This window comes from Heterodontus francisci, chromosome 29 (assembly GCF_036365525.1).
Source record: "Heterodontus francisci isolate sHetFra1 chromosome 29, sHetFra1.hap1, whole genome shotgun sequence".
In the NCBI taxonomy this organism is placed as follows: Eukaryota; Metazoa; Chordata; class Chondrichthyes; order Heterodontiformes; family Heterodontidae; genus Heterodontus; species Heterodontus francisci.
The window spans coordinates 32,887,879-32,901,210 of NC_090399.1; the positions used below are offsets into that span (position 1 = coordinate 32,887,879).

Consider the following 13,332-nt stretch of genomic DNA (forward strand, 5'->3'; position numbering starts at 1 on the left):
GGATCTCGAACATTTCGAAGTATAAGTCCACTGAGACTATAAACAAACACTAATATACACTGACCATAACCCATTAACGTTTGTGGAAAAATTTAAAAACTGAAATGCTGGAATATTTTGATGGAGTTTGCTGTTACAACTTTATCATTTGAAAATCGGACATATTTCAAGGAAAAAACAAAGTTATCACTGACACTTTATCACAAATTTAACCATGTTAAGTTACACAGATGGCGATGGTACAAAGAAAATGCTGCAAATTCACTGTGAATGATTGCGTGAAAGTAAAAAAAGCTAGCGGTTTTTCCCAGCTGCTATTTCTTTTGTATTGTAATAAGGTTCATGTCAAGAATGTCGTTTCATATCAAGGACAAAGGTGGGTCACGGAACAATATTTATTTTCCCCTCAGATTAAAACAGTGTGTACCATTCAGACTCTGTTTTTAAACAGTGTGCCAGTGGAGGGGAGGGGGAGGGAGAGTGGAGGGGAGGGGGAGAGAGAGTGGAGGGGAGGGGGAGAGAGAGTGGAGGGGAGGGGGAGAGAGAGTGGAGGGGAGGGGGAGAGAGAGTGGAGGGGAGGGGGAGAGAGAGTGGAGGGGAGGGGGAGAGAGAGTGGAGGGGAGGGGGAGAGAGAGTGGAGGGGAGGGGGAGAGAGAGTGGAGGGGAGGGGGAGAGAGAGTGGAGGGGAGGGGGAGAGAGAGTGGAGGGGAGGGGGAGAGAGAGTGGAGGGGAGGGGGAGAGAGAGTGGGGGGGAGGGGGAGAGAGAGTGGGGGGGAGGGGGAGAGAGAGTGTGGGGGAGGGGGAGAGAGAGTGTGGGGGAGGGGGAGAGAGAGTGTGGGGGAGGGGGAGAGAGAGTGTGGGGGAGGGGGAGAGAGAGTGTGGGGGAGGGGGAGAGAGAGTGTGGGGGAGGGGGAGAGAGAGTGTGGGGGAGGGGGAGAGAGAGTGTGGGGGAGGGGGGAGAGAGAGTGTGGGGGAGGGGGAGAGAGAGTGTGGGGGAGGGGGAGAGAGAGTGTGGGGGAGGGGGAGAGAGAGTGGAGGGGAGGGGGAGAGAGAGTGGAGGGGAGGGGGAGAGAGAGTGGAGGGGAGGGGGAGAGAGAGTGTGGGGGAGGGGGAGAGGAGAGAGGGGGTGGAGGGGGAGAGAGTGGGGGTGGAGGGGGAGAGAGTGGGGGTGGAGGGGGAGAGAGTGGGGGTGGAGGGGGAGAGAGTGGGGGTGGAGGGGGAGAGAGTGTTGGCGGGGAGGGGGAGAGAGTGTTGGCGGGGAGGGGGAGAGAGTGTTGGCGGGGAGGGGGAGAGAGTGTTGGCGGGGAGGGGGAGAGAGTGTTGGCGGGGAGGGGGAGAGAGTGTTGGCGGGGAGGGGGAGAGAGTGTTGGCGGGGAGGGGGAGAGAGTGTTGGCGGGGAGGGGGAGAGAGTGTTGGCGGGGAGGGGGAGAGAGTGTTGGCGGGGAGGGGGAGAGAGTGTTGGCGGGGAGGGGGAGAGAGTGTTGGCGGGGAGGGGGAGAGAGTGTTGGCGGGGAGGGGGAGAGAGTGTTGGCGGGGAGGGGGAGAGAGTGTTGGCGGGGAGGGGGAGAGAGTGTTGGCGGGGAGGGGGTGAGAGAGTGGAGGGGGTGAGGGGGTGAGAGAGTGGGGGGGGGAGGGGGTGAGAGAGTGGGGGGGGGAGGGGGTGAGAGAGTGGGGGGGGGAGGGGGTGAGAGAGAGAGGGGAGAGAGAGTAGGGGTAGATCAGTTCCCTCTACTGGCAAACTGTGGACAACTTCTACAGTTACCATTACCAGATATTAAGTCACATTTTAAGTGCTGTTTATATTGTTACGACCAACCGTTCAAGTCAGAGCTCCCAAACAAAATATGCGATTCTGATTGTGGGGCAGAAATGCTCTTGATTCAATCCTGCACCTCCACAGATAACCAGGTGTATTTAGATCAACAAATTACCTGTTTAATTAGAAAAACGAAATTATTAAACATTACGATATAAACTTTTAAAATAGAAAAATTAGTGTCCTTGCATACTTACAATCCTGCCGAAGTAGAATCTTCCAATGTGGAAGAGTCCAAGGTTGCTTAAAGTTCTCACAGATGGGGGAGAAAAAAAGGTTCTTCAACAGTAGAACAGTCCGTAGTCGAATTCAGCAGTCGAGTTGATGCTCTTTTCCAGTGATGAATTGCAACAATTACAGTTCTGTAGTTCAAGGAATTTGGTTATTTTCTTTTAAGAAATTAATGTTGCTTGACAGAATTCTGAGTGTATAATAAATGAGGTTTAAATAAACAAACAGAGAGCTCTCATTTCCTCCAGTATATGCTGGTCCAGCTGTCTGTATTAACTGTGTCTCAAAAAACAGTTTTCAACTAGTTTCAAATGTCAATCGGCAACAATATATCTCTCGATCCTCAGTCTGAGTGGCTTTATCCTGGGACAATGAGAATGAATTCTTTGACTCAGTCTCTGGAGCTTGTTGCCTTAAAGCAGTACTGCTCCTTTTCCAGCCTTACAGGCACACCACAGTCTTCCTGAAAAAAAACTACAGTATCATAATATAAAGGTACAGGTATCTATTCCCCACCAATTCCATTAACTAAAACTTTAGCATTCAGAATGATCCCTGGTGAAATGTTATACCTTTCGCCAGCAAAAGTATTTGGGTTGCTCCTGTATCCCTGAGTATAATAGATTTTCCTGCCTCACTTAAAGGATATGGCATTACATTTCCCATTGACAAGAACTCATTACAACTTTCGGGTATCTCATGTATAACCTCTACACTCACTTTAGTTTTTGTTTCTGGTTTGACAGCCACCGTTAAATCAATAACCTGGTCTATTTTACTCTCAGTCAGAGCTCATTTCTCTACGTTAGCTTTGTGTACCTTAACAAGTCCTATGGTTTTATCGCACAACTGCCAGCATTGTGAATGAAGATGATCTGTTTTGTGGCAATGATAACACTTTAACTTGTGAAACCCACTTCAACCCTCGGCACTTTCCTTTCTGGCCTGTGATGATGATCCTGGGACATTCCCAGCTGTTCCTTCTTGTCTCCGACTACTTGCCTTCCTTTCTCTTTCCCATTTTCTATCCTTCTCCGGTTTAGGGAGGTGATGGACAAAAGGTTTTAGTCCACAGGACCTGAAGATGGCAGGACAGGTAGATAGAGTGGTGAAGAAGGCATATGGAATGCTTTCCTTTATTGGCCGAGGTATAGAATTTAAAAACAGGGATGTAATGCTGGAACAGTATAAAAACGCTGGTTAGGCCACAGTTAGAGTATTGCATACAGTTCTGGTAACCACTTTACGAAAGGACATAATTGCTCGAGAGAGAGTACAGAGGAGATGTACAAGAATGTCACCAGGGCACGAAATTGCAGCTTTGAGGAAAGGCTCGGGTTATTTTGCTTAGAACAGAGGAGGCTGAGGGGTGACTTACTTGAGGTGTACAAAATTATAAGGGGTCTAGATAGAATAGACAGGAAGGACCTGTTTCCCCTAGTGGAGAGGGGAATTACCAGGGGGCATAGATTTAAGGTGATTTGTGGAAGGATTAGAGGGGACCTGAGGAAAAACATTTTCACCCAGAGCGTGGTGAGTGTCTGGAATTCACTGCCAGGAATGGTGGTGAAGGCAGAAACCCTCAATTCTTTTAAATGGTACCTGGACATGCACCTGAAGTGCTTTAACCAGCAAGGCTATGGACCAGGTGCTGGAAAGTGGGATTAAATTGGGTGGGTAGTTTTTTTTTCCAGCCGGCACGGACATGACTGGCTGAATGGCCTCCTTCTGTGCTGTAATTTTTCTATAGTTCTGTGGTTCTCTTCACAAGCTCAAAATCATCAGCAATTTCCACTGCTTGCCTAGCTTTCAAAACTCTCAGGTTATCTACATGAGTTCTCACTACTGAAGGATTGAAATTTTTAAACTCTTCCAAGAGAATCAATTCTCTAAGTTTCTCATATGTGGCTTCCATCTTTAATGTCTGTATCCAATGGTCAAAATTAATTTGCTTCACCCTCAAATTCTACAAATGACCGTCCAGCCAATCTCCACAAGTTCTGAAACTTTTGATGGTAAGCTTCAGGGACTAACTCATAAGCAGCGAGAATAGCCTTTTTTGCCATCTCAATCTGCAGAAGCCTCTTCAGGAAGCATGTCATAAGCTTCAGGAGTTCTGCCCATCAACCTGCTTTGCATAAGCAGTGTCCAGCTTTCCTTCAGCCATTTCATTTGTTTGGCTATTTTTTCAAAAGATATGAAAAATGCCTCCAAGTCCTTTTTCTCAAAGTTAGGGAGAACATGTATGATTTTAAACAGCTTTTAGCTGTGTCCTGGGCTGAATTCAAATTCCTACTGACAAAAAACTTTCTCTGGATTCAAGACGACCCCTTTATCTTAGTTCCATCTTTTTTAACCTAAATTCTTCTCTCCTCTTTCACTTTCTCTCTGATGTGCTCTCTCTTTCTCCCATTCCAATTCAAGTTTTCTTAATTCTTTTTCAGCCTCAAGTTTTTTTTTGTTTATAACTTAATCCTAGCCAATACCACTGACTTACTATTTACATTCTCTGACTTACTATCTTTTTGTTCTTTATCTTCTAATTCATCTTCTAATCATGCCAAAGATTTGCAGGTTGATAGGTAAATTGGCCATTGTAAATTGCCCCTAGTGTAGGTAGGTGGTAGGAGAATTGAGGGAAGATGGGAGAGGGAAATGGGATTAATGTAAGATTAGTATAAATGGGTGGTTGATGGTTGGCACTGACTCGGTGGACCAAAGGGCCTGTTTCAGTGCTATATCTCTCTATGGCTCTGTGACTCTAATTTTAAATGTTGGGCTATTATGTCAATTACCTGCTTTTTAGCACCTTATTTCAACTCTCATCCCAATTGTGCTGCCAATTCTTTCAGTTTATTTTTAAAGTTCACACAGCACTGAGGGATATTCTCCTCTCCCAGAAAAAAAAACTACTGCAACTGCTAATGCCAGTCTGATGGCATAGCCTTTATTGTAGAAGAAACCTGGTTCCTTTTATTTATTTTTTCTTTCAAATTATTGCTCCCTTTATAAATAAGGTCATTGGTATTGGATTTAGATTGGAGACCAGACATAAGAGCAATTTATGTGATCCCAGAGACAAGCCCCCAATTAATATGTTGTGACTGAGGCGGGAGAAATGCACTGCCAATTCAATCCCAATACGCGATAGGTTGTAGCATAATAAACTTTTCCCACTTACCAGAAATTAGCCAAATTAAAAACTTGAGTAACCCCCAGAATAAAACAGACAAAACCATGTTTCTTTCAACAACAAACTAATTATTAATAAACTAAATTTGGAGATAAATCTATGTCTAAAGACCTTAGAACTTTTTAGTTTATCCTAACCTTCATGCACACACATCGTATATTCAACAACTAACTGTTAACTTTATTTTTTTAAAAAAACAAGAGCTGTTTCTTCGGAATAAATAGGTGGGATGTAAGTCCTGGTGAGTTATGTTCCCAATTGGTGAGGTGTCCCAGCATTGAGTCATCAGATGCAACTCAAAGTCTCCAGGTGAATTTGATGAACAGATTTTACTGGATAGGTATTCAAAGCACTCCGGTTGCAGTAGGTGTTGCATAGTTCTTTTAATAAAGAATGTAGCAACAGTATTATTTGGATTTTAAAACTGGTAGTCTTTCAGGAGAAACTCTACTGAGAATTCCAGTAAACACAAACAGATAACAGAGTCACTCTTGAAGCAGAGAATTCTTATAATTTTGAAGTGAAAAGGAATTTACTACCTTCAACAATGCAAATGTTCTTTTTCTAGGGTTTTTTCCTCTCCTTAGACAATATAGAACCTGAAAATAAATGTAGATTTTCCTACCAAGAGAGGACACCTTCCTTTTAGTGAAACACACTTTACTAGTCTCCAGTTCAAACTGGTCTTAGCCAGTTTTTATACAGTCAAAAGTCACAGTACAGCATGTGACTTCCCTCTCCTGCTGTTGCCTAGGAAACAGATGCAGCTGCTGGCACATTGCCCCTTAGTTTTTAAAGGCACACCATTTTCAAACAAAGTCTTAAAGGTAGACTGTTTTAAACAGAGGAGAAAAAAAAAGTTCTATAACAGTGTGAGTGGGCAGGTCTCCCAGTGGGAGTGGGTCTGATTTGTCTTTGTGTGGGTGGATGGGCAAACTTTCCCAATGGGACTAGCTCTGATTGGCTGCATGTGGGTGTGGTCTCCCAATGGGACTGGGTCTGATTGGCTCTGTGTGTCTGATTGACAGGGATCCACACATACCAGCTGATGACTGGCTGTGACCTGCGGGACGATGGGACCAGCACTGGATTCAACCAGTATGGCTGGGATGGGCAAGACTACCTCAGCTTTGACAAGGATCACATGGTGTGGGTGACACCGGTCCCATGGGGGCAAATCATCCGAAACATATGGAACCAGGACACAGGTGACAACCTGCGGTGGAAGAATTACCTGGAGGAGGAGTGTATTGATTGGTTGAGGAAATACCTGCAGTATGGACAGCGAGAATTGAGATTCGGTGAGTGAGTGAGTGGGGGAGGTGACTGAGAGTTGGCGGGTGAGGGGGGGCGGACTGAGGGTCGGCAAGTGGGGGACTGAGAGTTGGTGAATGAAGGAGGACTGAGAGTCGGTGTGTAGGGTGGGAAGAGACAGAGACTTGCTGAGTGAGGGGCAATGAGAGTCGGTGAGTGCGAGTGCGGGGGGTGGGACTGAGAGTCGGTGAGTGCGAGTGGGGGGGGGGACTGAGACTTGGTGAATGAGGGGGAAACAGACAGTCGGTGAGTGAGGAAAGGGATTGAGAGTCGGCAAATGAGGCAAGGTACTGAGAGTCGGCAAATGAGGGAAGGTACTGAGAGTCGGTGACTGAGGGGGTCCTGAGATTCGGCGCCTGGGGTGGTCCTGTGGGTCGGTGCGTGGGGGCTGGAACCGAGAGTCAGCGAGTGAGGGCGGGAATAGAGAGCGAGTGAGGGGTGACTGAGAATCGGTGACTGGGGTGAGGGAATGGAGAGTTGGTGAATGGAGGGGCCATGTCATGAAGGTGCTTCCATTGTTAATATTTTTTGAGACTCGTGTAAAAGACTGGTAAATATTTGAGAAGATGCTAGACTTGTTTTTTTTTAAAGGGTCACTGGGTGGACACTTGGGACTTTGTTTATAAACAAACACTTACTGGAAGTCATATGTCTTAAGCTAAGTAAGCAGCAGGAGCCTTGCTGGCTATTGGAATTGTTTACAGAGAAGTCACATGTTGAGGTTAATGGTTCACGAGTTTTGGGTTTCATTTTTGGATATTGTTTGGAGTTCAGTTGGGGTGCAAGCCTGCTAAGGTAGAGAGGCAACCAGCTCATCTTGTTCCACCTCTTAGAGAAACCCTGAGAATCCAGTGAGGACTGGAAAAACTGATGCAGAAGCTTCTCAGGAGAAATGTTGCAAGACTTTCTTCCGGCATCTCCTGAACAACTGCTTCTGAAAAGATCCCAGTGACTACCACATGTGTCTAGTGACACTTGTCAATGTGTACCTGGATGCTAGACTACAGCACCATCTGGAACAATTCATATCTTATTCTTTTTCTTCAAGAATTAACAAGTATTTGGCCATAGAGGCCTGCTACCAGACCTGAACCCGACGAGCGGGCAGGGTCGGGCCCAACTTCAGGGTACGGCTTCCGGGCTCAGGTCAGGTCGGACTGAGTCCAGGTTGGGTCAGGTCGGGTCAGGCCGGACACACACGGTAAGTGCTCTGCTAGTAAGTATTGAAATTTTAAAAACTTACCTGAGCTGGGAGTCCGGGACGAAACTGTCTGCGGAGTGAGTGAGTGACATCACTCTCTCTTCGTGGAGCTTCCCAGTTGGAAGATAAGTGAAGGGATGCTCGGGTTGGGTTCGGGGCAAAATTGGAGGGACTCGGGCCTGGTCGGGCTCAGGTCCGCTGTGGTTCTGTCGGGTTCAGGTTGGGTTCTTTTTTCCCGAACTGAGCAGGCCTCTATTTGGCCAAAGTATTTTTTGTTGTTTTGTAAAGCTGATCTCTGCAGAGAAAGCTTATTTATTTTTCCTTTAACTGGTGTGTGTGTGTGTTCTTGTTTTATAATAAATTAATAATTTTGTTGTTTATTAAAGAAACCTGGTTGGCAGATTTTTATTCTGAAACTAGAATGGATGAGGTGTATAATTTGCTGTATCGGTAACTGGGTAAGACATTTAAATATATGTTGTGACCCATGAAGCCGTGGAACTTGACAAAGACCGTACACTCCTCATTCCTGGGAAGCAACATATAATTGAGGACCGGGTCGCTCTATCCTGATCTTCCTGTACTGATTCCTCTTTCTCTCTCTTTCAGTCGCCCCCATAGTGTCCTTTACCCGTCTGGGTGATTCTAACCGGCTGTCCTGTGTCGTCACTGGGTTTTACCCTCAGGCCATCGAGGTGACTCTGTGGAGAGATGGAGTGATGATCGATGAGACCCTGTCCTCTGGGATCTTGCCCAATCACAACAGAACCTACCAGATCCGGAAATGGATAGAGTTTGATCCGGAAGACCAGGCTGAGTATTCCTGTCGGGTGGAGCACAGTGGGCTGACGGAGATGATGGTGATGATTTACGGTAAGACTGTCTCTCACTGTTAGAGCCTCAGAACAGGAGCACAGGAGGGAGGGTCAGTGCTGTGCAACCAGCCTGGGACAGGCTGAGGCCCAGGATACAGAGTGTTTCCGTCTCAGTGAGACCGTTAATAGTAAAACACAAGATATGAACTCCCCGGAGCAATTTAAAGAACTGCATGACAAGATTTCACGTTTGAAGGATTCTGTTGTGACAACTAAACTAAAAGTAATCCCCATTTACTAAATGATACTTTGAAGGTAGTAATATCCCAAGTTACAGAAAAAGGTATTTTCTTCATTTATTAAAACACTTGAAAGCCTCACACCACACTTATATAAAGAAAAGAACAAAGAAAATTACAGCACAGGAACAGGCCCTTCGGCCCTCCAAGCCTGCGCCGATCCAAATCCTCTATCTAAACATGACGCCTATTCTCTAAGGGTCTGTATCTCTTTACTTCCTGCCCATTCATGTATCTGTCTAGATACATCTTAAAAGACGCTACCGTGCCCGTGTCTACCACCTCCGCTGGCAATGCGTTCCAGGCACCCACCACCCTCTGCGTAAAGAACTTTCCACGCATATCCCCCCTAAACTTTTCCCCTCTCACTTTGAACTCGTGACCCCTAGTAATTGAATCCCCCACTCTGGGGAAAAAGCTTCTTGCCATCCACCCTGTCTATACCTCTCATGATTTTGTCCACCTCAATCAGGTCCCCCCTCAACCTTCGTCTTTCTAATGAAAATAATCCTAATCTACTCAACCTCTCTTCATAGCTAGCGCCCTCCATACCAGGCAACATCCTGGTGAACCTCCTCTGCACCCTCTCCAAAGCATCCACATCCTTTTGGTAATGTGGCGACCAGAACTGCACGCAGTATTCCTAATGTGGCCGAACCAAAGTCCTATACAACTGTAACATGACCTGCCAACTCTTGTACTCAATACCCCGTCCGATGAAGGAAAGCATGCCGTATGCCTTCTTGACCACTCTATTGACCTGCGTTGCCACCTTCAGGGAACAATGGACCTGAACACCCAAATCTCTCTGTACATTAATTTTCCCCAGGACTTTTCCATTTACTGTATAGTTCACTCTTGAATTGGATCTTCCAAAATGCATCACCTCGCATTTTCCCTGATTGAACTCCATCTGCCATTTCTCTGCCCAACTCTCCAATCTATCTATATTCTGCTGTATTCTCTGACAGTCCCCGTCACTATCTGCTACTCCACCAATCTTAGTGTCGTCTGCAAACTTGCTAATCAGACCACCTATACTTTCCTCCAAATCATTTATGTATATGTTACACAGTCATCCTTAATGGTGAAATCGCTGCAGCTAAAAGTCCCAAGCTCCTCCCAGTTGCAATGGGTTGGATCTCCCAGACCTTGTCCTCTTTGCTCACTTCTTCTGAGCACTTCTGACCCGAATGTCTGTGAATAAGGTGATCCCTGGGGATCCTGTTGGTCTTTTGCTTTTTTGCAAACCTCAACTTTCAAAACAGGTTCAATTCTTCGTAGCCTTTCGCTGTCTCAGTCTTCTAAGAGCAGGTGTTCTCTCTCTTTCTCCTTTCTGAGGCTGACACCACTGGTCTTCTTCCTTACAGCCTGCTGGCTTCTCAAAATCTGTTGAATTTATCTGGAATCAACAGTCAGTAGCCAATTGTCTCTTCCAATATGCAAAATCCACAAGTCTGCCTGCAGCAGAGCTACCTGGACTTTCCTTTGTTTGCTGGTGTTAGGTTGCTAACACCATTCGTGTTTACATTCTCAGAGTCACAGGCTCCTTGTTTATGATCTAAATGTATGGGAGGGTGAAACCAATTGTTCTTGAGATGTTATACCCTTCTAGTCTCTGCTTTTCAAAAAGATCTTTGATCTGGGTGCTTTATTGTCTTGCTAACCAAGATCCCTGTCTTGAGGCAGAATTGATGTGATGTCACTTGACTTTTCTGACTGCATCATAAACTGTTAACAATCTCAGTTTTTAAAACATAATCATGTTACAAAGTTCAGCATTCATAACGAGAGAGGGAAGTAAATGTGAACTGTCAATGTTTCAAAGTCTTCACACCAATTATAGAGGGCAGTAATCGAGTCAGTGTATTCTGGAATATTACAGTACGACAGGACCTGGTGTATTCTCTCTCTGATTCGCTCTCTCGCCAACAGGACTAAAGTCTGGCTCCCAGGTCCCTTTTACTGTTGGGATTGTACTTGGGATCCTTGGGCTGATCATCGTTCTCGCCATTCTGGCTGTCATCATCTACAAGTGGAAAGGTAGGAATTGGAGAGAATATGGACAGGACCTCATTGTGGGTGAGGAGTCTGTGGGCTCCAGAGTGTGGGGCTTAGGATGTAGTGGGGGAGGCTCAGGATAATGGGGAGGTGCCCAGATTGGGATTGGAGCGGCTGAGCTTAGGGGCCGGGGCCTGGGGGTGGTGATGAGGGACCCAGGGCTGGGGGCCTGGGGGTGGTGATGAGGGGCCCAGGGCTGGGGGCCTGGGAGGTGGTGATGAGGGGCCCAGGGCATCGCCTGGGGGTGGTGATGAGGGGCTGGGGGCCTGGGCGTTGGTGATGAGGGGCCCAGGGCTGGATCCTGGCGGGTGGTGATGAGGGGCCCAGGGCTGGGGGCCTGGGGGGTGGTGATGAGGGGCCCAGGGCAGGGGCCTGGGGGGTGGTGATGAGGGGCCCAGGGCTGGGGGCCTGGGGGTGGTGATGAGAGGCCCAGGGCATCGCCTGGGGTTGGTGATGACAGGCCCAGGGCTGGGGGCCTGGGGGGTGGTTATGGGGGGCCCAGGGCTGGGGACCTGGGGGGTGGTGATGAGGGGCCCAGGGCTGGGGGCCTGGGGGTTGGTGATGAGGAGCCCAGGGCTGGGGCCTGGGGGGTGGTGATGAGGGGCCCAGGGCTGGGGGCCTGGGGGGTGGTTATGAGGGGCCCAGGGCTGGGGGCCTGGGGGGTGGTGATGAGGGGCCCAGGGCTGGGGGCCTGGGGGTTGGTGTTGAGGGGCCCAGGGCTGGGGCCTGGGGACTGGTGATGAAGGGCCCATTGTGGGATGAAGAGTCCATCTATCCCTTTTACTCGGAATTCTAGCCTCTCTCCTCTCTGATTTCCTGTTGCTGTCTCGTCACTCACTGAGTATTCCTTGTTTTTCAGTGACAGGGAAGAGCGGCTACAATCCTACCAAGAGTAAGCTGACCATCAAACATTGTCTGGATCTCTGTGTAACTGTGAATCATTGATCATTGTGTGTCTGATACACTCAACAGCTCATTGCTCTGTCTCCCTCTGTCCCTGTGTCTATATGTGTGTGTGTCTCTCTCTCTCCCTATCTGTCTTTGTATCTTGCGTGCTAGCTCTATCTCTGTCTATGTGTGCATCTGTGTCTCTGCCTCCATCTCTCTCTCTATCTGTCTTTGTATCTTGCTCACTGACTCTGTCTCTGTCTCTCTGATAGTGAACAGTTGGTTAATGCCTGTCCTTCCATTAACAGTTTCTGATAAAGGGGAATCCTCATCCAGCTCCTCCGCCAATGCCTGAGGTATGAATCGTGTTGATCAATAGTGTGAGCAGATCCTTCCCTGACCTTCTAACTGGGCTATTACAGCTGGTGTTAACTGTACAATCTGGTGGGTGGAATGTGAGTGCAGTGTCTGTCTCTCCCTGTATAGTCACTAAAGACCAGCTCATACAATTCAACATGAGCTTTGAGACTGGCCCTCTGGAGATGAGTGCTCCTGTCTGGTCTGAGGCTGGAGACATCTTGGGGGAGGAGAGGGTAGGGATTTGGGCATCAAGACCCTGGATGTGGACTCCTCTCAACTGTTCACTTTCCTTAAGCGAATCGAAATAGTCAGAGTTTTCCCTGAATTTGGTCATTGGGGTTTCGAGTTGTTGCTTCCCCAGGATCAGTATTGTGGTGTTTGGGAAGTGGGACTGATGGGTTTTGCTGGTGTTTGTGGGACTGTGCTGGATCTGCTGTGTTTTCCTTGCTCTGTAACCATTTATTTAATTCTTTTCCCCAGTGGCCTCCGTGTCTCGGCTGGTATTCCAGAGACTTCAGTTCCCCCGACATTAGCAGGAGAAGTGGATGAGAGTATCAGGCAGTGTGTGATTTCATTGCGGTGACAGCAAGTGACTGATCGTGGATCCAGATCTGTGTGGAGTGGGAGTGGGAGGTGGTGTTTAAGTGTCTTGAGTGTGCTGTCTGCTCCCCCAGACTGTCCCACAGGCTGAGATCAGGAAGGGTTGGCTTATCACTGCGGGATCAGAAAATTTTGCAGTGGGGGAGGGGGAAGAGGAGGAGGAGGAGGTGGTGGGTTGGGTTGTGCTTTGCAAACTGGGATCTGTTCCTGTAATTTTGTCTTCCCTGTAATTTCCACAATAAATGAGTCCCATTTCCCACTTTCTGACTCTGTCCTCAGTTCGTAACTAATTTTTTTTTTATTTGTTCATGGGATGTGGGCATCGCTGGCTGGGACAACTTTTATTACCCATCCCTAATTGCCCTTGAACTGATTGGCTTGTTATGCCATTTCAAGGGGCATTTAAGAGACAACCCCATTGCTGTGGCTCTGGAGTCACATGGAGGCCAGACCAGGTAAAGACAGAAGATTTGCTTCTCTAAAGGACATTAGTGAACCAGATGGGTTTTTACAACAATGGTTTCATGACCGTCGTTAGACTTGTTTTTAATTCC

General features: G+C 47.4%; 1 protein-coding gene across 1 annotated transcript in view; it reads left to right on the top strand.

Annotated features, from left to right (window-relative positions):
- The window catches only part of LOC137345735 (major histocompatibility complex class I-related gene protein-like), a 36,015-nt gene extending 23,057 nt beyond the window's left edge, over window positions 1–12,958 (top strand). The window contains exons 4-8 of the mRNA XM_068008999.1: window positions 6,269–6,541; window positions 8,365–8,628; window positions 10,805–10,912; window positions 11,790–11,822; window positions 12,659–12,958. Of these exons, the coding sequence (XP_067865100.1) occupies window positions 6,269–6,541; window positions 8,365–8,628; window positions 10,805–10,912; window positions 11,790–11,822; window positions 12,659–12,711 (731 nt within the window). The 3' untranslated portion in view covers window positions 12,712–12,958. The remainder of the gene's footprint in view (window positions 1–6,268; window positions 6,542–8,364; window positions 8,629–10,804; window positions 10,913–11,789; window positions 11,823–12,658) is intronic.
- Window positions 12,959–13,332: the final 374 nt, after the last annotated feature.